Below are 23,115 nucleotides of genomic sequence, written 5' to 3'. Positions count from 1 at the left end.
AGTGCGTCGGTGCTGGCTGGTACTCTGCTGACCCTCGCGCTCAGCCGCCCCCCCCACTCCCCACTCCCCTCTCCCCACCGCCTCCCGCGGACCTCGCTGCTCTTTCGGACGCTTCCCCCGACGCCGGGAGGAAGGGGGGCGATGCACAGGGCCTGTTCCCGGGGCGCAGGCCGAGCCCAGCCTCGCAGCGTCCCAGGCTCCCGCCCTGCGCGTCCACTCCGGGCCTCGGCCTCCTCCTCGGCCTTTCTTCCGCGCCGTTTCCTGCCTTCAGCCCCGTGGGCGCAAGGGGCCGTCCAGGAAGCCCCCGCCTTTCCTGCGCTCCAGCGTGGACAAAATTAGGCCTGAGCCCTGCAGCTCGGGGCAGCTTCCTGCCTCCTGGTGCTCAGCTGCGCAGGGGGAGCCCCCCGCCTGAGGAAGCCCACGGGAAAAGCGACAGAAGGGGAAACAGGCCTGCTTGAGGGGCCAGGTGGTCCTTAGGGCACATCCACCGCACGGTGCCTCAGGCAGCTGCTCCTCGCCCACACCCACCCCCGGCGGGCCTCGCGGACTCAGTGCCCCCCTCCTACGGTCACCCCGCCCGTCGGCACAGTCACAAGCCCTCCCGAACGTGCCACTTGTGGACACCCCTCAGAATCCTTGAGGGCCCCCCTGGGGGCAGTAGTCCCCACCTCTAATCCCAACTGTGATGGCTCCCCACGATGGAGCCCCTTCTTGCTCCCCCCACCGCGGGTCCCCGGTCAGCCTGGGGTTTAGCTCAGGGCACCCCTCCCTGCCTGCTGCTCACCGCTGTCCAGCTCCCCCGAGCACCCCGTGTCAGGCGTGGGCAGGACACTGAGGGGCAGGAGGAACACCCCCACCCCTACCTGCGGTCCTGCAGGGTCTCAGGACTGTGGGGGGATGACAGAGGGACAGAGGCTGTGACCTGGGCACAGGGACTAGGCACTCAGCCTGGAGGGGCAGTCCTGTCCGATGTAGGTGCTGTGGCCCAAGGCCTGACACCCCCCCCCCCCCAAGTTCCCTTGGGCCCCAGAGGTGTGAAGTGCTGGAGCACGCAGCAACCCAAGTGTGGCCCCCAAGACCAAACGCTATAGCAAAGTCGGAGTGTGTGTTGGGAAATGGGGCGCTGCCAGCTGCAAGGTGAGGGCCCCTTGGCCCCAGCACCCTTGCTTCTGCCCCGTGAGTGGGGAGCAGCTGCCTGGATGGAGGCGTGGCCACTTATCAGTGGACAGAGGCAGGTCCTAGTGACCAGAGCGAGCTCTAGCTGAGGCAGGAGTATTGAACCCCTTTAATGACCAATGCCAGCGGGTGCCAGGACAATTTGTGGAGGGTGCAGCATGGGTGTCTGGGGGGCAGTGGGGGGCGGGAGGGCGACGATGCACACAGGTATCTAGGAGGCAGAGGGGAACGGGAGGGCAAGGACACAGCGCGGGTGTCTAGGGGGCAGTGGGGGAGGGAAGGGGGAGGGGGCCAGAAGGGGCTACAAAAGGCCTTTGCTCCTTTCTCTCTTCCTTTAATCAACACCCTTTGGGTGTTGGCATTCCCCACTGGCTTCCCCCACCTTTAAATAAACGTGGCTTTAAATACGTCCATTTCTCCATGACATCCTTCATGGGAGACACAAGAACCAAAGTGCAGGGGCTTTGGGGGGCCTCATCTCCCCCCACTCCGTCCGTTTCTGATTGGGTTGTAAGTTCCCCTCTCGGGTGCCAGCAGCGGTCAGCAGGCTTCTGAGGTGCTGCTGTCCAGGCCGTGTGGAGAAGGGGACGGCGGGAACTGTTCATGAAGAATGACCAGCAGTCATACTTGTTCCCAGAATAACTCCTCCTGCACTCACTGGCAAGATCTGTAATTATGTCATTATCACTCAGATGGGCACATAATGTGTGTTGTATTTTCAGTCTGGAGAAACTTTTCTCTGTGGAGGCAGGAACTACTGACATTGTCGAGAACATTCTTTTTTGTTTGTTTTAGGGTCACACTCGGTGGTGCTCAGGGCTCACTCCTGGTGGGGCTCAGGGGAAAAGTGTGGTGCCAGGGATCGAACCCTAGTCGGGTGTGTGCAAGACAAGTCTTAGCCCCCGCCCACAGAAACCTCCGCCCTGCCGAGGCAGCTCAGCTCAGGCTGACCACAGGCAGCGCCTTGGGTGCTCCCTCCAATTTTTCTTTGCTGAGAGATTATTTTTGAAATACTAAAACATTACTCAATTTATTTAGTCTCTTCAGTTAAGTATTAATCTGAAATGACAGAAAATAACCTCTGTGGACATGTCGAGCTCCCCTCCATTTGGCCAAAATGCTATTTTTTTTTCTTTCTGGGTCTCAACCGGCGATGCACAGGGGTTACTCCTGGCTCTGCACTCAGGAATTACTCCTGGCAGTGCTCAGGGGACCATATGGGATGCTGGGAATCGAACCCAGGTCGGCCGAGTGCAAGGCAAACGCCCTATTCGCTGTGCTATCGCTCCAGCCCCAAAATGCTATTTTTATTGCTTACTGCAATTTTTGATGGCAAGAAGCTACTGAGACTCATGAGTTTGCTCGTGAGTGTAAGCGTCAATGGCCATCCCTGTTCCCCCTTCTCGGGCAGCGACACCGGGGGGCTGGGGATTTTCGGTCCCACATGTCACGCTTCAGTGTGCTCCAGCTTTCGCAGCCCGAGATTGTGGGATGGCCCCTCCACTGGGCCCCGCTCCCAGCCGGGCCACCCTCTGAAGCACTCAGACCCCCGCAAGCCGGATGTGACTGATGACCTCTGGGGGAATCCAGGCTAAGGGGCACATGCATGGAAGAGAAACGGGCCAAGGGGAGGGGGCAAAGGCTCTGCTCACTTCGGGGAGCCTCGGAACCGTCACCCACAGACACGGGGGGTGGGTAGAGCGTGGGGAAGAGTCTCGCTACCTGGGCACATTGGAGGAGCAAAGGTGGAACAGGTGGTGAGGCGAGAAGAGGGGTGCAGTGCTCACAAGCTTTCCCGGAGTCCAGTTCTTTAAGATCTCTTTTAGGATCCCACCCAGTCTCGTGTCCCCTAGTGGGGTCTCTCTCACAGAACATACACAAAAAGCGCCTGACTAAGTGAAAGTCCCTTCCGGTCGCCATCCAGTCTGAGAATGACAGGGAGAGGGAGGTGACGGGCTGAGCACCGGCTTTGCATGTGGGATCCCGGGTCGGTCCCCAGCATTACAAGCTCCCCTAGCAGTGAGGAGGAGACGAGAGTAGCGACCCCTGAGCCTGCTCCATCCCCATGGCACAGACCGCGGGGCACTGCATGAGTGGAGCAGAAGCAGCAGTCACCCCGCAGCCACGCAGCGCCCAGTGCAGGCACGGCAGGCAGGCGCAAACGGTGTGGGGAGACCCTGGCTTGATTCCCTGTACCACGTGCTCCTGGAGCACCACTGGGAATGTCCTCTGAGCACGACTACGAGCAGCCCCTGAGCAGTCAGAGGGAAATAAAACAGACAAGGAGCAGAAAATCTGACCCCTAACCAAGAGAAGACTCAACCCCAAGCTGTAAAAGCTCAGGATGATGTGGGGGCTGGAGTAATAGCACAGCGGGTAGGGAGTTTGTCTTGCACGCGGCCAACCTGGGTTCGATTCCCAGAATCCTATATGGTCTCCTGAGCACCGCCAGGAGGGATTCCTGCGTGCAGAGCCAGGAGTAACCCCTGTGCATCGCCGGGTGTGACCCAAAAAGAAAAAAAAAATCCCCGGATGATCGGTCACTGGAAGGAGCAGACAGGAAGTGCAACGTCCCTGTGTGCGTGTGGAAGGCTTCGGAGGGAACGATAACCTGGCCGGTGTCTGAGGGGAGGGACGGACATCAGACTCTCAGAAGAGACTCAGGACGACCCCCGACGTGTGCGGTGTGAAGCAGCTGGAGCCTCCCGGTGAGGTGAGCAGAGCCAGACAAACCCAGTGGGGAAAGGGCACGGGAGTGACAATCAAGGCCAGGGCTCCTGGCCAGCCCGCTCAACTGGGGGACCCTTAAAAGTTAATGAAAAATGGTCTGACCAATGGAACAGGGTTGAATACTCTGACACACCCCCCCAAATATATGATCATCTAATCTTTGATAAGGGAGCAAGAAATGTGAAGTGGTGCACGGAAAGCGTGTTTAACAAACTGTGCTGGCAACACAGTTGCCAAGCAAAAAAAATGGGCTTAGACCTCCACCTATCACCATGTACAAAAGTCAGATCAAAATGGATTAAAGACCTCAACATCAGACCAGAATCTCTAAGGTACATTGAAGACAAGGTCGGCAAAACCCTCCACGACATTGAAGCCAATGGTATCTTCAAAGCTGACATGCCACTGGCCAAGCAAGTGAAAACAGAGATAAATAAATGGGACTATCTCAAACTAAGAAGCTTCTGCACCTTAAAAGAAACAGTGACCAAAATACAAAGACAATCTACAGAATGGGAAAGGATGTTTACACAGTACCCATCCGATAAAGGGTTGATAACAAGGATATACAATGCACTGGTTGAACTCCACAAGAAGAAAACTGCCAACCCGATCAAAAAATGGGGTGATAGGGGGCTGGAGTGATAGTACAGCGGGTAGGGTGTTTGCCTTGCACGCGGCCAACCCGGGTTCGATTCCCAGCATCCCATATGGTCCCCTGAGCACCGCCAGGGGTAATTCCTGAGTTCAGAGCCAGGAGTGACCCCTGTGCATCGCCGGGTGTGACCCAAAAAAAATGGGGTGATAAAATGAACAGAAGCTTTCCCAAAGAAGAAATCCGAATGGCTGAGAGGCACATGAGAAAATGTTCAACATCACTAATCATCAGGGAGATGCAGATCAAAACAACAATGAGATATCATCTCACACCACAGAGACTGGCCTACATCCTAAAAAACAAAAGCGACCAGTGTTGGTGTGGATATGGGGAGAAAGGGACTCTCCTTCACTGCTAGTGGGAATGCCGACTGGTTCAGTCCTTTTGGAAAACAATATGGACGATTCTCAAAAAATTAGAAATTGAGCTTCCATTTGACCCAGCAATACCACTCCTGGGAATATATCCCGGAGAGGCAAAAAGGTATAGTAGAGATGACATCTGCATTTCTATGTTCATTGCAGCACTGTTTGGAATAGCCACAATCTGAAAAAAAACAGAGTGCCCCAAAACAGATGACTGGTTAAAGAAACTCTGGTACATCTACACAATGGAATACTATGTAGCTGTCAGGAAACATGAAGTCATGAAATTTGCATATAAGTGGATCAACATGGAGGGTGTCATGTTGAGTGAAATGAGTCAGAAAGAAAGACACAGACATAGAAAAGTTGTACTCATATGTGGAATATAAAGTAGCTGAGAGGTACAAGCTTGCAACGATGCAATTTCTGGCAGATATTTCTCTGGACTTAGTTACTAAAATACAGAAATCCAAAATCCTGCGGCTGCTAGTGTGGCCACGTGACCTCATATCTCTTCATTCTTAGCAATGGAAAACAAATTATCAAATGCTTCCTTTTCAGCAGGTCCGACTTTAGGGAGGAGAAACTCCAAATAATAATAGTGAGATTTTTTTGTTGAAATATTAAATGTAATCAAAGTAAAGTGAAAGTAAAGTGAAATTTATCAGTTGCACAGGCGGGTGGGGGGGAGATGGGGGGGGTGGGGGGAGGTTTACTGTGGTTCTTGGTAGTAGAATATGTGCACTGGTGAAGGGATGGGTGTTCGAGCACTGTATAACTGGGACTTAAACCTGAAACCTTTGTAACTTTCCACACGGTGATTCAATAAAAGAATAAATTAAAATAAAAGAATGAAAAATAAAGAAAAATGGTCTGAATAAGTAGTGGATCAGGCTATCTCCAACTCAAATTAGAGTGATGCGCCTGCTTTACAGTGGGAGGCTGCGGGGTGACCCCCAGGCCCGCCAGGTCCCTGCAGCTCTGCTCCAATCCCCGACGCCACCAGCAGCTTCCAGGGGTTCTCAGGGGGGCACGTGGTGAGCCCCCCTGCAGCCCAGAGATCCCCCAGCACCGTGTCACATTGGTTCCTCCTCTGCCCCCTGAGCCCTCACATCCACAGTGGACATGGGAGGGGTAAAGCCGGAAGGGAGCAGGGCCAGGAGCGGGCACCAGGGCCACGAGGGTGGCGAGGGCGACGGATTCTTTGTTGCTTTGCGTTTCGGTTGCACCTGGCCGTTCTGGAAGGTCCCTGAGGTGCCGGGGATCACGCAGCCTTCACTCGGTACCTGGAGCTCTCCGGACCCTCTCTGGCTGTCAGGCTGGAGTAAAAGAGAAGCCCCCAAACCAATACAAGGACAGAGAGAAGCAGTCATTCTCCTGCTAAACCGAATACTTCCCACCCAGAGACATGTCCAAAGTGGGCTCAGGGGCACTGAGCTTGGAACCCGGGTTAATCCCCAGCCCAGTTAGAAGAACAACAAGGCAGACTGGAAGTGGAAAGGAGCAAACACTGTGCAAAACCCGAGAAGAGCGGTGGGGCTGGGCACTTGCCTGGCACCACGTCAGGTCCCCTGAGCCCCACCAGGAGGTGCCTTTCTCCTGCTTCATAACCGACGAGCGGGGCGCAGGAGCGCAGTGAGGGCGAACCTGAGGGTGCACCAGAACTGGGTTCAATTCCAGGCACCACGTGGTCTCCACATCCCCAGGTGTGGCCCTGGGGGTGCTGGGGGGCACCCCCCAAATATTTCTATAGAAAAGATGTCTGACCTCGGAAAGAAGCTGGGAAAGAAACATAGGCAACCCCAAAGGAAAGATCTAACGGTGATCTTCCTGAGACCAGCGGGTTTCACTTGGCGAGACGGTGAGAAATGGAGGACCTAGCTCCCAGCACCAAGAGCCCCCGACTGAGCAAGCAAAGAGCCGGCCTATAGGCCCTTACTGCAGCACTCTGCCAGTTGACAGAAAACAGAAAACTTCCGAAAATCCCCAAAAACTCCATAGAAGAAAACAGGAAGTCTGAACAGCAGCAGGAATGTCAAGAACTATGGCGGGGGAAGATGGGTGTGTGGGAAGAGTGGGGTGTGCGAAGGCCAGGGGTGTGCAAGGCCTTCCTGGTTATCAGGCTACTCTGCTTGTTTCCTTCTGGGTGCTTGATACTCCAAAAGATAAAAATTTAGGGCGGGCTGGAGAGATAGCTTGGGGTTATGCAGTTAAGCGCTATCCAAGGGGCCACTGGGTCCAATCCCCACTTTTTTTTTTTGCTTTTTGGGTCACACCCGGCAATGCACGGGGGTTACTCCTGGCTCTGCACTCAGGAATCACTCCTGGCAGTGCTCAGGGGACCATATGGGATGCTGGGAATCGAACCCGGGTCGGCCGTGTGCAAGGCAAACGCCCTCCCCGCTGTGCTATTGCTCCAGCCGATCCCCCACACCTTATATAGTCCCTCAAGCCCTGCCAGCAGCGATCCCTGATCACAGAGCCAGGAGTGAGCCCTGAGCACTGTGGTGTGGCCCAAACCATCCCCCTAAATTTAGGGGTACCACTTTCTACGCAGGAGGCCCAGTGTTAAAGCCTGGCACTGCTGGTCACCAAGCATGTTGCTGGCAGCAGCCTTGGGGAACCGCTGGCAGGGCCCACGGATCTCCCGAAAGGAACATCACCTACACACCATACAGCACGGGCCAAGTGTGCAGTGCTCTCCCCATTTCTTGTTCTGAGGGCATCCCAGCCTTCTTCCCGGGTTATTCCTGCCCGGGCGCCTGTGTGCAGAGCCCATGCTTCAGCCTCTGAGACCCATTCCGGCCCCAAAAAGGAAGGAAGCCACACTAGCACACAGACGTCCTCAGAAACCCAGAGACGCCAAGAACCTATGCCACAGGGGAGGTGATATCAGAGCCTCAGCCAAGTGTCCCTGCTCTGAGGCGGCTTGTCCCTGAGCACACGAGCCGGTGCATGTGCTCGGCCAGTCTTTGGCCCTCGGCAGGCTTTTCTCTTTATTCCAAACGGACAAGCTAATTTTAGAATGAATATGGAAATGCCACAGGAAAGTGCCAAGGAGTTCTGAGAGAGGAGCAAGGCGGAGGCTGGGCCCGGACTCGAGAGAAAGACCTGCTGTTGCGGGGTGAGGGCTCCAAGGGCATGAGCTGCTCCAGCAGCTCCGGTCACCAAAGAGAAGGAAAGACCAGGCTCTGGTTTTCGTGGACCCAGGAGCTCTGCAAGGCTGTTTGGACTCCGCAGCCCCCAGACGCAGGACAGGGCTCACTCCAGCTGCTCAGGGGGAAATAAAGTTTTTTTTTTTTTTTCTTTTTGGGTCACACCCAGCGATGCTCAGGGGTTACTCCTGGCTTTGCACTCAGGAATTACTCCTGGCAGTGCTTGGGGGACCATAAGGGATGCCGGGGATCGAACCCGGGTCGGCCGCGCGCAAGGCAGATGCCCTACCCGCTGTGCTATCGCTCCGGTCAGGGGGAAATAAAGGACCTGGGGTCCCAGGTCTGGAGGGACAGTGCCCACAACTCGCAGCCTGCCTCCAACTCACCTGCCACAGCTTCCTGTCCCCACCCCCCAGCCTTGCTCGCCAACACCCCCACCCATCTCTGCTCTTCAGGCAGTGCTCTGGGCTCCTGGCTTCAGACGCTGTGAAAATTGCTATTCTTGGTGGTAACCTAAGCAGCTGCCCATTAAAATTCCATTAGTTTCGAAGGCGTGAGCAGCAGTGGATATTTCTAATTATTGTGAAATTAAAATTGTCCCTGTAATTTAAGGATAATTACAGGAGACGCCAGCTGGCACCCGGGAGCTGTGCTGTTCTGAGTAGGACTTGGAAAGTTTCTGGAAAGTTCTCTGACCAGGAAAGGCAGTGTTCTGGAAAGTGGGGCAGGGTCAGGCCCATGACTGAAATCTAAATGCCAGCTCGAAGGGCTACTTAGCCACGCTCAGGGACTTGTCCCCTGCTAGGCTACTCAAGACTCCTGGGCTGTGGGCCAAGAGGAGACGGGGCTAGGGGCACCTGCCACCCCCACAGGGACAGGTGCAGTCAGGAAATGCGAGGGCTGGGGTTCTGGGAGGGAATGAGGCGGCGGCTGCAGGAGGAGGTGGCAGGGCCCCCTGTGTGCCCAGGGACACCCTCACGCTGCCCCTCCAGCTTGGAGTCATCTTAAGCCCTGCCCTTGGCAACCTCAGGGCCAGTGCACCAGGGAGGTGCAGATCCCTCTTTCCGGTCTCCGACCCCTCGGAGAGCACTCGGGGTCCCCTTCAGACCCTGCCAGGCTGCAGCACGGGCCTCAGCTGCCAGCTCCCAAGCCTCCAGGCGCCTCTCGACACCCCTCCCCCGGGCTGTTTCTGCTTCACGTGATCCCGGTGGTCCCCAGCACAGGGCTGTCTGGGATCCCAGTACCCCAATTTTCTGGTGGTACAGTCCTCAGTGGGCTTGGCTGCAGGCATGTGAGAGTGCTGACAAGATGGGGCGCCCTGTCCCAATTAAGATGGCTGAGAGCTTCTCTGTGGCAAGCCCTTATAGCTGCCCACTGGCCACCCGAGCTAGATCTTATGACCGTACGGTCACAGGAGCTGGGGAGTCTTTTTTATTTTTTTTTTTGGGTCACACCCGGCGATGCTCAGGGGTTACTCCTGGCTCTGCACTCAGGAATTACTCCTGGCGGTACACAGGGGACCATATGGGATGCTGGGAATCGAACCCGGGTCGGCAGCGTGCAAGGCAAATTCGCTACCCGCTGTGCTGTCACTCTAACCCCCAGAGCTGGGGAGTCTTGAGCTGCGAGGGGGGCGAGCACAAAGGCCCAGAGGTCAGTTAAGCCCATGGGCCTCCGTGCTGGGCTCCTGGGGGCAGACCCTGAGCTGCATGAGGGAGTGTGAGGCCAGCTGGTGCCCAGCCTGCAGCGCTGGGGGCGGCACAGACCTACCGGTGGAAGGGTAAGTCTGGGGTCCAGGCCGACTCCCCTTTCTCAACAGCCTGGAGGGCACAGCGACGGGCTGAGTTCCATGGCCACACTAGGTGGGGTCCTGCTTGTCCCCAAGGCCCTCAGTGTAAGGGGGTGCTGATATGCAGATGCCCCCCTGCTGTGCTCAGGAGTTTGCATGCGATTGTCCACTGAGTCAGTCACAAGTCAGTGCTCATGGCGGCAGCACCTGCACGTGAGCACGCAACGCAGCTCAGAGCCCTCTGGGGCTGCAAGAGGAACGGGCTCCCCTTGGGCCAGGGTGGTAACATGGTGGGGAGGGCACTTACCTTGCACGTGGCCAACCCAGGTTCAAGATCCAGCAACCTATATGGCCTGATCACCAGGAGTGATCCCTGAGCACAGAGCCAGGAGTCAGCTGAGCACTGCTGGGTGTGGCCCGAAAAGCCAAGGGGGAATAAAAATAAGAAAGAACGAACTAGGGCTTTCTGTTTCATGAGGAGCCAGCAGTCCCCCTCAGCCTGGCCACGCTGCTCTTGTGACTGGTCACTTGTATCTTTTGTGGATCTGCCCAGCCATGATTTCAACCACTGCAAAACCCACAAAAGGCCCCCGTCTCGAGAGCACAGCTGATGCCTTAAACAGAGGGTGCCACTTCATCCCTGAGCTCTGGGGAGGGGTGGTGGGTTAGACTCTAAGTGAGCCCCTTGGCTCTGAGGGTGTGGTGGGGGCTTCTTTGCCCCACCCAGCAAACTGCTGATGCTTTGTGGGACTCGACCTTGAGTATTTGGTTTTCCGGAAATACAGAAACTTTTCTGAAAATAAAGATCATTCTAACTGGGTTCCGTCGGGTCCGGACACAGCGCCGGGCTTGCCAGGGCTAAGTGACGTGTGCGGGGCTGGGCCTGACTACGGGGCTAGCCGGAGGGCACCTGCTCCTCCTGAGAGGGGTTGAGAGGGTGCGGGCAAGGCCAGGGTACCTGCAGCTCAGCCCCTCCTGAGGTTCCGTTACTGGAACTAACCCAATCAATCTGGGCCTGGAGCCTCCCCAGGGTCATCCGTGCAGGGTCAAGCCTGGCATCTCAGGGAGTCTGAGACTTGACACGGGAACTCTCCACGCAAGTCTCTCCAATCCCTGACAAGACACTTGCAAGTTCTCCACTGTGGCAGAGGGTGCAGGAGCTGGGCACGTCACTGCCCTCTCTCGGGCCCAGGGAGCTGGCCTGGGTGGGAACACTAAGGTACAGAAAAGGGCAAGTGCCCACTTGAGTGTGATCCCAGTCACACCTAGCCGTGGTATCTGGCCACTGCACCCAGCCACGGCACACAGTCCATTGTACCCAGCCCACTGCATCCAGGCAGGGCACCCAGCCACTGCTCCGGTCATGGCACCCAGCCCACGGCACCCAGCATCCCAGCTCACTGCACTCAGCACAAGCATAGCTCAGGGGCCAGGTGACTTCAAGGTGACAGCTGGGGCAGAAGTAAGTAAAACAATGGGGTCCTCTCTGTGACTTTACCTTGGTTGCAAAGCTGCCCCTGCCCCAGTGCACCAGACCCGTATGTGGGGGAACTGGCACCTGGTGCCCGCTCCCAGCCAGTGTGAGTGCACTGTGATCTAGGCAGTGATGCAAAATTACACATTTAATATCAAAAGCCATTTTCAAGTATCGTGGAGAGTGATTATACCAGAGAGTGGATTCTAGAATGTTCTCATGGGGGAATGGCCTGGCACAGGTCTGGGGCCTGGTCATATGTTGGGAGCTGGATCACGAGAGCCCCTAGTCTAGCCCAGGATGGCCACAGTGCTGGGCCTGGTGCTGACGTGCTCCGGGGCGCTGGGCCTGGCACTGAAGTTCTCCGGGCCATTCATGCGCTGGACTTGGCACTGACGTGCTCGGGAGCACTGGGCTGGCGCTGACGTGCTCCGGGCCGCTCACGAGCTGGACTTGGCGATGATGCGCTCCAGCAGGCTCATCATGCGCTCCTGCAGCTGGAGGCTCTGCACCTGCAGCAGGTTCTGCTGGTCCAGCACGCGGCGCACCTCGCGGCACGTCTCCTCCACGGCACGGCTGAGCTTGCGCTGTTCGTCCAGCATGGCCTCTAGCACCCGCAGCTTCTTCCTCTGCAGCGGGCAGCCCGGCGCCTTGCGCTTCTTCAGTGGCCGCTCATCCGACCTGTAAGCACGGGCACCGCGTGGGGATGCGGCCACGCGGAGGAACGCCCCCGCCAAACCACGAGATGTCCCTCCAGTGCTGTGCTATGCAGTGTGGGGTGTGGGGCGGGGAAGGAGGGAAAGGGGGTCGAGAAGAAAGAGGGAAGGGAGAGAGGGAGCAGGGAGGAGGGAGGGAGGAAGGATTAAGAGGGAAGGGAGGAAGAAAGGAAGAGGAAGGAAGGGGAAAGGGGAGGGAGGAGGATGGAAGAAAGGAAGGCAGAAGTGGGAAGATGGGGCCGGAGGGGTAGCACAGTGGGGAGGGTGTTTGCCTTTCAGGTGGATGACCCGAGTTCAATCCCCGGCATCCCATGTGGTCCCCTGAGCACTGCCAGGAGTAATTCCTGAGTGCACATCGCCGGGTGTGACCCAAAAAGAAAAAAAAAAAGAAGGGGGAAGATGGAAGGGGAAAGGAAGGAGGGAAAGAGGACAGAGCAGGAAGGGGAGGGAGGGAGGGTGGGAGGAGCGGGAAGGGGGCAGGAGGGAATGGGATGGTGTGGGGGGTGACCGCAGACCTGAACTTGAGGGAGAGTGAGCTGGAGGAGTCGGAGCCGGCGTCCTGGCAGCGGCCCTCGTACGAGCACTGCTTGTATGGCACATACACAGGGGTGGACTTGGCGGAGGGTGACAAGGAGGCCTCGGTCTGGGACGTGGAGGGCCCGGGCTGCTGGCTGTCGGCCAGTTTGCCATCGTAGGACTCGGGCACCTTGGCCAGGATCCTGTCGATGGCGAGGTAATAGGGCCAGTCGGGCGGCACGGACTCGCTGTCTGCCATGCACTTTAGCTTCCTGAAATGAGACGTGCCAGAGAAACTGCCGCGGAAGGGCCCTGGCATCGTGTGGCACCACAGGCACTGCCCCGACCAGCAAGGGACCTCCAGGACCCAGGGGGCACAGGACTGAGAATGAGAACCCAGTGGAGGGAGATGAAGTGGGGGTGGGGGGAGCAAGGCTGGGTCTGCTCAGATGGAATCTCGGCTTGTTTCAGCAGAGAATCTCAGGCCTCACTGTTGCCACCATTTTGCTGTGTTAACTTGGGCAGGTCTGTCACCCTCTCTGAGCCTTCCACCCTTGCATCAGTAAAGCCAGGGGCTCAGAGGCAGCTGCTGCCATGCAGGTGGACTTAAGGAAGGTGCTGGGCCAAGTGCAGCGTGTCCCCTTGCAACGTGGGCCTGGGCTCAGGAGCGGCAGGCCCGACTCTGCAGCTTCGCACCCTCCTTGCGGGCAGGCCTGGCAGAGCCTGGGGAGGTGAGGGGGGCAGAGACGAAGCTCTTGGCCCTTAGTCCCACGGCTCTCGGGGCGCTGCCTCAGCCTGAGGTGCTGCCATGCAGACCCCGCAGACCTTCCGGAGTGTGCGCTTGTGGGGTGTGTGGAAGCCCCTCCCCCAGCACAGGAACCTGAGGAGTGGTCCCACAACACCAACCAGGGGCCGGAGCACCCAGCACAGAGCCCGCCGAGGGGCCTCCCCACGTGCAACAGGAGCTCTCCGCTGGGCCCTGGAGGCGCGCGAGATGAATAATAAATAGCCGAGCAGACACCGATCCCGGCCCACGAATCCTGAGCCGGCCAGCAGCTGGGGGCGGCGGCGGGCGGGCGCCTGGTATCTGTGCCCCCAGACCCGACACTAGCCACGTCCTGGCTCTGCGCCTGCTCCCGGGATGGCCTGTGACCCTGGGTGGCACAGACACAGGCAGCTTGGCACCGATAGGGCGGACTCCGGTGCCTGTCCACGGGGTCCGTGTCCCCTCTGCTGCCTCCTTGGTGTCCTGCTCACAGCCCAGGACCCGAGGGAGTAGGGCAACGGGACAAACCTGCCCAGCTGTCCAGGTCACTCATCCTGGCAGCTGCCGCCCACATGGCCTGGCTCCTGCTCGCTCCTCACCTGGCGGGGCCCTTCCCTGCCTGTGATCCTGCCAGTACAGTGACCTTGACCTACCAGTGACCTTGACCTGTCAGTGACCCCATCGGCACTGTGACAGGCCCGCTGCCCCAGAAGTGTGGTCCAGCAGTGCCAACGCTGGCTCCTCCCCCGCGAGCTTTCCCTTAAGAGGCCCAGCTGGGTTCGACTCAGCAGCAGGCTGGGGCCACCAGGGGAGCCTCTGCGGTGGATGCAGGAGCAGGCTGCGACCCCAGGCAGGCTTTGGCGTGTGACCCGGCCCGGTCCCGGTGCGCGGTGGACCCACCTGTACTGGAAGGTCATGTTGGTGATCTTAATCTTGATCTCCTCGCCCAGCCGCCGCTCGCCCGTCATCTCCAGCAGCTTGCTGGCCATCTTCTCGTAGACGCGCGCGTTGCGCTTGGTCTGCTTCAGCTCCTCGAAGAACTCCTCCCAGACCAGCATGAGGCCGCGCATCTCGGCATCCGTCCAGTTGCGCGCCCGCCGGTGCTTCTCCGCCTGGGGAGACACCAGGTAGCCGGGCACCTCGGCCGCAGCCATGCCGGAGGCACCTGCGGGGTACAAGTGCTTAGGGGGTGCGCCTGGCCCCCGCCAGGGGCGAGCCGCTCCTGGAAGACAGCTCGGCGCTCAAAATGGGGCCTACATCTGACAGGCAGGAATTTAGTTAAAAGCTTTTAAACGGGAAACGTCATTTTGATGTCATGTTTCCATAGCAACAGAGCAACTGCATAAGCTCCAACAACAGAAACCTTTTAACTGAAAGCGCAGGAATCAGGCCGCCCTGACGGGCCATCAATACTCCCGCCCAGGGCCAGGGCCGGGCCCACGCCACGCCCTGCTCGTGGAGACCAGGGGCCTCGGGGCCAGCCACCCCTCAGTGCCCCAGGAGAGCCCAGGGGAGTGGATGTAGGGGCTGCTGGCCTGAAGCCAGAAGCAGGACAGAGGGAGGGAGGACGTGAGGCCTGGGTCAGAAAAGAGGCAGAGGACAGAGAGGAAACTGACAGAGGGACGGAGGCCAGGCAGGAAAGAGGAACAATAGGACATGGGGCAGGCAAGACAGACGGACCGATGAAAGGACAGAGCAGCAGCAGGTCAGAAGCCAGAGCACAGAGAACGCCTGGATGGGGTGCGGCAGATGAGCTGGGGAGTCACCGGGCGGATTCCCTCGAGGCCCCAGAGGGCGTCTTGTCACTTGCCTGCGTGCAGCCCATGGTGGGTGGCTGTGACCCCAGCACGGTCTGGCCTGTACTGCCCTGCCTTGCTGAGGTGGGCGTGCCGGGCAGCTGGGCAGCAGTGGGCAGATGGGTGGGGTCCCTGTCCTTCACACTGACAAAGGGGCCCATACCCAGGGAGCCCCCACTTTTCTGGGGACCACTTCAGCATCCCTCGAACTTACTGGCAAACTCCTATTTGTTCTTCAGGCCCCTCCTTCAAGTCTCCATCCCCACTGGGTCCCCAGCCTCTTCCCCCCGAGCTGCTGGTCTGGCTCTGACCCTGCCGCTATGGTCTGGGTAGGGATGTCACGTGGGGGACAGGAACGGAACGCTGTCCTCAGGGACCACCCACAGCTGGGACAGGGAGCCCCAACTCTAGCCGGACTAGAAGGCTGCTGGGACAGGCTGGGGATCCCATCAGGACTGTCCCCCGCCCGCATCAGACCTGCGCATCCAGGGCAGGTAGAACCTTTGAGGTGAGGGAGCTGCCCCTTAACATGGTGTCTGGGCTGTGGCGGGCCTGGGGATCCCTGCACCTTCGGCCTCTCAGGGTCTAGCCGGGCTGTGAACTCTGCAAAGGGGGACCCCAGTGCAGGCCGAAAACCTCCATGGGCCCCGAGTGGGTAGGTCCGGGCTTTGGGAGAGGAAGGGTGTGTGCCAGGGCAGCAGCAGGGCACCTGCTGGCAGGCCCTGCTCTCGCTCTCTGTCGGGGCTCCTTTCCCTTGAGGTCTGGTGCCTGGGAGAGAGCACTTGGTGCTGGCAGAGGGGGCAGCAGGGGAGTGGGGTGGGAGGCAGCCCCCCAGCCTGGGCTCCTCAGTACCTTGGCACAGCTGCATGGCGGGGGGCCTCGGTCTGCAGGCGGCTCGGGCGGCACCTGCAGGGAGAAGTCAGTCAGGCCGCCGCTGCAGGCTCTGGGGGCCCAGGCTGCGCAGCCCACTGCCATGGGGGGTGGTCCTGCAGCTGAGGGCAGGGTCAGGGTCAAGACAGGCCCTGCACAACCCATTCTGACCCTGGGGGCCCCTGGGTGAGGCCATCTGGGTGGCCCAGGGCCTCCTGACTGGCAGGGAGTGCAGTGCGGGCCGGAAATGGCAGGAGGCCGCGGGGCCTTGAAGGGCAAGGGTGGGGGGCTGGGCAATGGAGGAAGATGGGCTTCCTGAGAAAATGGGGGTCCCGCCCTCTGCTGAGCACTAGTGCTGAGCACGCTGGAGGCGCAGGGGACAGGTGGGGGCAAGCACGGGCACAGAGAACGGAGGGAGCTGTGCTGAGGGGCCCCCAGGGTTTGGCTTGGCACTAGGATGGGGGGTTTGGCTGCTCAGGTGCAGTGACCCTCAAGCAAGGCTAGAGCACCCTGGGGAGCACCTGCACTGGCCGGGAGCGTTGTCTGTGGGTGACCCTGACCCCACCTCACTAGGAAGGGCGGATGGCCACAAATATGTGGACAGCGAGAGAGGGGTCATGGCCAGGTGTCTGAGGTGTGTAAAGTGGCACCCAGGGCTACCACAGCACTGAGCACTGAGCTCTAAGGAGCCCCCAGAGGGAGGGATGACACCCCTTGCTGGGCAGGCTTCCCAGAGCCTGTGTCTGCCCAGGAAGGCAGGGCGCTGTCGCACCCCACTGCGTGGGCTGGAGGCTAGACGGCAGCAACGGGGAAGATGCCGGCCGGTCGCGTGCACCCCTGGAGCACCCCTGCCCCTGCAGCCCCCCTTCCAGGTGCACTCGGACATGAAGAACCCACTGACGCGGCCGCATGCCCCGGCGCCAAAGCAAGTCTCACACGCAGCATGTTGGTTTTGCCTTTAATTCAGTTGTACAATGTTGGCAGCAGCCTGTTGGTGGGACCACAGTCACGGTGTCCCCACTCCCCACGGGGCTCCGGGCATGCCCATCACAGCCCGGCCGCCCAGCCCTGGGTGCAGCGGACGCCAGACCCCGGACCCTCGTGCCCTGTGTGACAGTACGCCAGCTCCCCTGTATCCAAGTGACAGGTAGAGCGCAAAAGGCCCTGGCCCTCCCAGGCCCCTGCAGGGATTTACCTTTTGTGGCTCCCGCCCAGGGCAAGTCCCAAAGATGGCAGTCCTGCCATGGGCTGCCCCCAGTCCCGTCCTGGCACAAGCCTATGGCGGCACCATGTACAAGGAAACAGACTTCATGCTGCCCAGCACATGCCCCCGCCATGAGGGCTCGGGGGCTCTGGGGTGTCATGCTTTCTCTGGAGGTGACTGCACTTCGTTCTTCCTGCAGGGAAGCACGCTTGTGGGTGACAGTGGGGCAAATGGCAGTGGGGCTCGGGAGGCTGCACACAGGTCCTGGGGAGCAGACTCAGGTTCACAGCCCGCTGACTTGGCACGGCCTGGGTGCTCGGGCCTCAGTGGCTCCCTCCCTCTGCAGACTGCTCGGGGGCAGAGTAACTGTGTGGGTTACAGTGGGGAGCAAAGTGGCGCCCGGGGGACTTAGCTACAGCACCCCTTGCAGAGGGCTGGTGAGGGGCAGAAGGCTTGGGCAGGCTGCTCTGCACACACGGTTGGCCCTCTAGGGGAGTAGGTGGACCAACCCTCCCCGCAAGGCTGGAAATCGGAAAGGCTGGAAAGGCCAGTGCCGGCTCAGGCATGAAGCCACAAGGGTAGCTGACACCTCAGCGCCCCCTGCAGGCCGTGCTTGAGATAGCACCCACCTACCACCTACGGCAGTCAGTAGGCAGTAAAACCGGCCAGGTGGCCTGCAGGGGGCCCTGCACTTGGCCTCTGAGTCCCCTCCCCTACTCACCCCTCTCCTCACACAGGGAGGAGGTTCCTCAGTCAAAGGAAGCCCAAGGGGGCTGGTGGGACCGGAAAGTTCTCCAACACAGCCCAAACACAAAGCCCCGCTCCTGACCAGGAGGGCTACAGCAGAGAGCAGGCAAGGAGGGCTGGACCCCAGCACACTGGCAGCACCAGGCCTGTGTCCCTGCGTGACCTCAGCTGAGCTGCACTAGCTCCGTGGGCCCTGAGGAGTGTTCTCTCAGCCTATCGGATGTGAGCGCATGAAAAAGGAGCCTTTGCACAAGCTCCAGAGTACTGTGGCGAGCCCCGCACGTGAGGACGGCACTGTCGCATGCAGCACAGACCTCGCGACACACACTTAGACGGCGTCGAGAGGTACCTTAAAATTAATCTCTTTACTGATATCATTAAAGTTTAAATCCTGAGAAGAAAACAGAGAAAGGGAAGCAGGGAGCTGGGCATCTGGCTCCAGCCGCCCGGCTCCGCATCCCTCGGCGCGCGGGGAGCACCCCACCCGAGTGCCCGCCCCGCCCTGCCCCGCCCCCCGGCTTCCGGCGCCTCTCGGGGAGCGACAGGCAGTGCTCTCTGGGCCAGGCGGGCAGGGGGGCTGCTGGCCCCCCCAAGCGCGGAGTGCTGCGTCCCAGACGCAGGTTGGGGGCGCCTGGCGGGACACGAGCTCTAGCAGGAAGGGGAAGATGCGCTGCTCATCTGCCCCTGGCGCTGCGGCCCTAGGTGCCGAGGTGGGCGCGCCTGCTGACAGCAGGCAGATCCATCAAGTGCCCCGGCGGGTGCTCAGCACGCGGTGCCCTCGTGCAGGTTCCGCAAGCACGTGAGCAGGCGCTGGTATGGGTTCCCGGGCGCCGCCACCACCTCGAACACTGACTGAAAGGCCCGGCGGTCCAGCTCCTCCTCTATCTGCTGCCTGTAGAAGTCCGTGGCCACCAGGCAGAAGAGGTTAATGTCCACTTGCTCCAGCTTGCCCATCCTGCTGACCACATGCGGGAGGCTGGGGGCGAGTTAAGGCAGCACCTGCGGGAAATGTCCTGCCCGCGCAGGCTCCCCGGACTCCTTGCCACCTGTCTGATCTGCCAGCGGCTGCAGCCTGGTGCCGCCCCCAGGGCGGCTCGTCCCCCTGGCATGCACAGGATGCTGCCGGGCTCCTGTGGGCGGCACTTACCTGGCCTGGCTCCCTGGTGCACGGTGCTGACAGCTGCCGTCCCGCTGGCCCTGCTCCCGCCGACTGAGGGCAGGACCATGGTCCTCCCACGGTCCCACCCACCCAGACCCGCTGGGTGAGGTGGGCCTGGTGCCAGGACAGCCGCTGGCCTGGAGGCTCTGCGGTCTGTCTAGGGGATGCGCCCCTCTTGGCAGCCCGCCTCCGGGGTGGAACTGGATCCTCGGCCAGGAGACAGGCGGGACAAAGGATAATGAGAAGCAGCTGTGCTCGGTCTCGGGAACTGCCCTTGGAGCCCCTCCACCCCCCGAACCTGCAGCCCTGTTCTTCGCTCTGAGGGGCTTCGGCCTGCACAGGAGCAGACTGGCCCGTGGGGACAGGCCCAGGGAAAGTGGTGGTGGGAAGGATACGTGGCTGACACCCACGGGCTGGTGGACGCGCTGATGAAGAAGCAGGAGAGACTCCACACAGCCATGGCCACTGGGGTCCTCTGCGTGAAGTTGGACAGCGACAGCATGACCCAGTCCCGCACCATGGATGACTGGCCCGTGTTGTGCAGCGTCTGGAAGACCTGAGGGGGGCGGAGGTGGCCTCAGTGGGGCGTTGGAAAGAGTGGGTTCCCCTGGGCGGGGAGGAGCCACAGCCGCACCTTGTACACGACGGTGGCCATGAACTGCGGGTATGGCTGCTGGTTGGACAGAAACTCCCCGATGACTTTGTTCATCACGTCCTGGGGTGGGAAGAAGTCGTCGAGAAACTGGGGCAGGATCCGCGCCGCCACGCGGGCCTCACAGGGAAAGCCCTTCCGGATCCTGCGGAGACAACACTGTCAGGGGCGGCCAGAGGGGCAGGAAACAGCGCTGAGCCTGTGGCTGGGCCCAGGAGGCTGCATCTGTCCCTGTGCTCAGTTCCTGGCCCCATGGCGACAGTCCCATTTGACCTGCCCGGGTGGTCCTGCTATCTGTCAGGCAGCATTTCAGGAGCATATGCCCCTGCCTGCAGGTCCCCAGAGTGCCCAGCCCCTGCCTGCACCCACCCCCTCCCAAGTGCCCAGCCTGTCTGCAGGCCTCTGCCAGCTACTGCCTGGGTGGCGAGTCCCGGCTTTGTACACGACCCACGGCACGGAGCAGGCCCAGAGACAGAGGCCAGCATGGAGCCCCTCAGAGCGGAGGGTATGGGCGTTCATCCTGACTCCTGTAACCCCACAGGTCCTGGGCAACTGACGTGGTGGCAGGGGCGCCCAGCTCCTACCTGTCGAAGAGCACGGACACACGCTCCATGGCCACGATCACCGACTCACTGTCCGGGGCAGCGGGGCTGGGCTCAGGAGCCCTGCCGGGGCTTATCTTCTCCTTTCCTAGAACACAGCGTTGGCACTGCTAAATGACCATCCCCAGCCCAGATGGGGCAGTGACGCCCTGTTCACCATGCTGCGGGCTCTAGAATGCCCCAGGGAGTGACGGGAGGCCTGGGGCACCCCGGCTAGCTCCGGCCACGCTCACCTGTGTACATGCAGGTGAGCATCAGGCCCAGGGCCGCCAGGGCGCGGTGTGGGCTGTGCACGTTGATTCTGTCCACGCTCAGCTTTACCAGGGACTCGGCGTCCAGCCTCGAGAGCTGCTCAGACAGCAGGAGGCGCTCCAGGCCTCGCAGCACGCAGTGGTAAACGATGGACGGGGTGGCCTCCTCGCTGGCTGACAGCATAACCCCACACATCTGGACGAGAGGAGCGGACCCGTGGTCATGCGGCCCTGACCAGCAGGCCTGCGGCAAGAGGGCCCCAGCCTCACCTGTATGACGGACGCCGAGAACTCGGGCCCCACATCCAGAGGGTAGTTCTCGATCAGGTAGAAGGCGGTGGCGCAGGTCACCAGCACGTGCTGCTGGCTGTGGACGTTCACGCAGCTGGAGGCCAAGGACATGGTGTGGCTGAGGCGCCCGAAGTGGTGAGCCAGCCCGTGCCCACCCGCGCTCCAGCCCCCACCCTGGGCCACTCACGGGGCCACGGCCTTGAGGTTGGAGAGGACGTAGTCGCTGACGACCGGGATGAGCTGTTTGGCAGTGTCGTCCAGCAGGTCACACTCCAGCACATAGAGGACGCCGTGCAGGGCCCCGATCTTGCTGGGCAGGTGGCTGCTCCGCAGGGCGCTCTCCAGCAGCCGGCTCACTGGCTCGGCCACGGCCTTGTCCTGGGGCACACGCACAGGTGGGGCTTACTGTGTGCGTGTACACACACACACACACACACACACACACACGCACAGGTGGGGCTTACTGTGTGCGTGTACACACACACACACACACACACACACACACACACCATAGCGGTCTGCACTGCCCCGTGTGTCTACCGGGGCCCAGCGGGCATGTGGGCTGGCTGAGCCTGTGCCCATTTGGCATCCAGTCACCATCACAGCTGGGAGTTGCCACCCAGCAGAAACCTGGGAGTCACCCCGAGTCTCCCCCTCCTGAGACGGGGCCCAGGAAGAGTCCACGCAGGGTCTGTCCCTGCAAAGAGCTGCTCGCGGAGGCTCATTTGGGGGTGTTTGTGCATGCATGACTGTGTGTCTATATTTGCATGCGTGCTGGTGTGTTTGTGAGTTTGTATGTACACACACGCGTGCTTGTCTGTGTGTGTCTGTACCTATGTGAACATATGTGTACATGTATAGGCACCTGCTTTTGTTGTTTTTTTTTTAGGGGGGGGACACCCGGTAATGCTCAGGGCTTACTCCTGGTTTGTGCTCAGGAGAACCCATGGGTTTCGGGGATCGAACCTAGGTTGGTCGTGTGCAGGGCAAATGCCCTCCCTGTGGTCCTACTGCTCCGGCCCCAACCCTGTGTGTCTGTGAGCGGACATGTGATATGCATATGTGCTGCAGGCTGTCCAGGGGCCATGTGCCCCTCCCCAGAAGTGCCTATGTGCACATGGTGATGGCACCTGCCCAAGAAGGGGTGCGCTGAATTTGGGGAAGAGGAGGGACTCTGCAAGGGACAGTGGAGCAGAAGGGCCGGTGCAGACAGGGGCTGGCCCTGCATGACACACCCCGCTTGGGCCTTCAAACAGGCTCCCCTGACAGCTGTCCTGGCTGGAGGGTGCAGCCGAGGTAATGCTGAAGGACAATGAGAAGAAAAGCCCCTTCTGTGGCAACGGCTCACGCCTTGCGTGACCTCAAGGTCCTGTGGATGGCAGCATAGGGCTTAAGGCCACCCAGTACCTGCTGGTGAGGGACCTGCTCTGGGTTATGGCTCAGGGACAGTCTGCGAGAGTCAGAGCAAAGGGGAAGTTGGGGCCGGCCGGGCGGGGGGGGGGTGCCGCTTACCATGCCAAGGACAGCAGCCGCCTTGCAGGTGGCGGGCACCAGATACTGGAGCAGGATCTCGTCCTCGGTGGGATGCGCCCTCCGCAGTTCCATCAGGGTCACGTACATCATCTCAAACTGGCTGCGTTCGGTGAACAAGTCCGACACCACGAGGAGCTGGGAACACATCAGGACAGGGAGGGGTGTCATGCCATCGGGACCATCAAAAGTCCGTTTCTCCTTTTTGGGGCGCCTGGAGCATAGAAGACATGTGCTACACCCCCCAGGCCACTCTGACTTGATCCAGGGAGGCAATGAAGAAAACAGGCCCCACTATCTTCCCAAGAATCCTCACCCAGAGGCACCCGGAGGGGGTCAGGGTGTCGCCTGTGTGGGGTCTCTGCTGCAGTCCCCCGCTCGCATCTGCTATTGTTCAAGGCAGCCTCCCCGTAGCGAAGGGGTGGGGTGCACACAAGCCCGGGGACAGATGCGGGAGACTTAAGCCATTGTCGTCTCAGAAATCAACACTTTGCCAGGGGCTCCCTGCATCTCCCTCCCAGACAGTTTCTTTCCCACCAGGGAGAGGCCCCGGCTTGGGGGGTAGCAGGGGGCTGGCGTGCTCCCCAGCTACGTGGGCCCAGGAGGTAGTGGCCTCCAGAGCACTGCTCAGGAGACCTCCAACAGAAGAGAGAGTTTTGCAAGGACCC

The 23,115-nt window shown here is 60.1% G+C and overlaps 2 protein-coding genes across 6 annotated transcripts in view; both read right to left on the bottom strand.

The window, feature by feature from the left end:
* Positions 1 to 11,480: 11,480 nt before the first annotated feature.
* On the bottom strand, positions 11,481 to 16,834 carry MSANTD1 (Myb/SANT DNA binding domain containing 1). 2 transcript variants are annotated; one of them, XM_055140453.1, is made up of 4 exons: positions 15,994 to 16,834; positions 14,246 to 14,510; positions 12,579 to 12,782; positions 11,481 to 12,028 (listed from the first exon to the last, which is right to left on the bottom strand). In XM_055140453.1, the coding sequence occupies exons 1-4, from the start codon at positions 16,007 to 16,009 to the stop codon at positions 11,788 to 11,790; spliced, it is 726 nt and encodes a 241-aa protein (XP_054996428.1). In that variant the 5' UTR covers positions 16,010 to 16,834; the 3' UTR covers positions 11,481 to 11,787. The 2 variants fall into 2 exon arrangements, with proteins under 2 accessions (XP_054996428.1, XP_004617466.1); XM_004617409.2 differs by having other exon boundaries at positions 12,579 to 12,851; positions 15,994 to 16,817.
* Positions 16,835 to 16,955: 121 nt separating this feature from the next.
* The window catches only part of HTT (huntingtin), a 107,619-nt gene continuing 101,459 nt past the window's right edge, over positions 16,956 to 23,115 (bottom strand). For all 4 annotated transcript variants that reach the window (XM_055140448.1, XM_055140450.1, XM_055140449.1 and 1 more), the window contains 8 exons: positions 22,430 to 22,585; positions 21,105 to 21,295; positions 20,897 to 21,011; positions 20,609 to 20,822; positions 20,358 to 20,463; positions 19,756 to 19,918; positions 19,517 to 19,677; positions 16,956 to 18,938 (listed from right to left, as the gene is read on the bottom strand). In XM_055140448.1, coding sequence (XP_054996423.1) covers positions 18,725 to 18,938; positions 19,517 to 19,677; positions 19,756 to 19,918; positions 20,358 to 20,463; positions 20,609 to 20,822; positions 20,897 to 21,011; positions 21,105 to 21,295; positions 22,430 to 22,585 — 1,320 coding nt within the window. In that variant the 3' untranslated portion in view covers positions 16,956 to 18,724. The remainder of the gene's footprint in view (positions 18,939 to 19,516; positions 19,678 to 19,755; positions 19,919 to 20,357; positions 20,464 to 20,608; positions 20,823 to 20,896; positions 21,012 to 21,104; positions 21,296 to 22,429; positions 22,586 to 23,115) is intronic.

This window comes from Sorex araneus, chromosome 5 (assembly GCF_027595985.1).
Source record: "Sorex araneus isolate mSorAra2 chromosome 5, mSorAra2.pri, whole genome shotgun sequence".
Lineage (NCBI taxonomy): Eukaryota > Metazoa > Chordata > Mammalia > Eulipotyphla > Soricidae > Sorex > Sorex araneus.
Note: the sequence above shows the minus strand (reverse complement) of the source record. Positions and strands in the feature narration are given on the sequence as shown.

What these genes read in the sequence shown, in the direction of transcription:
- MSANTD1 (XM_004617409.2), bottom strand. An exon ending in AACATGACCTTCCAGTACAG is followed by an intron (nt 12,852 to 14,245) that starts GTGGGTCCACCG and finishes GTCTCATTTCAG; the next exon opens with GAAGCTAAAGTGCATGGCAG. An exon ending in TCACTCTCCCTCAAGTTCAG is followed by an intron (nt 12,029 to 12,578) that starts GTCTGCGGTCAC and finishes CCGTGCTTACAG; the next exon opens with GTCGGATGAGCGGCCACTGA.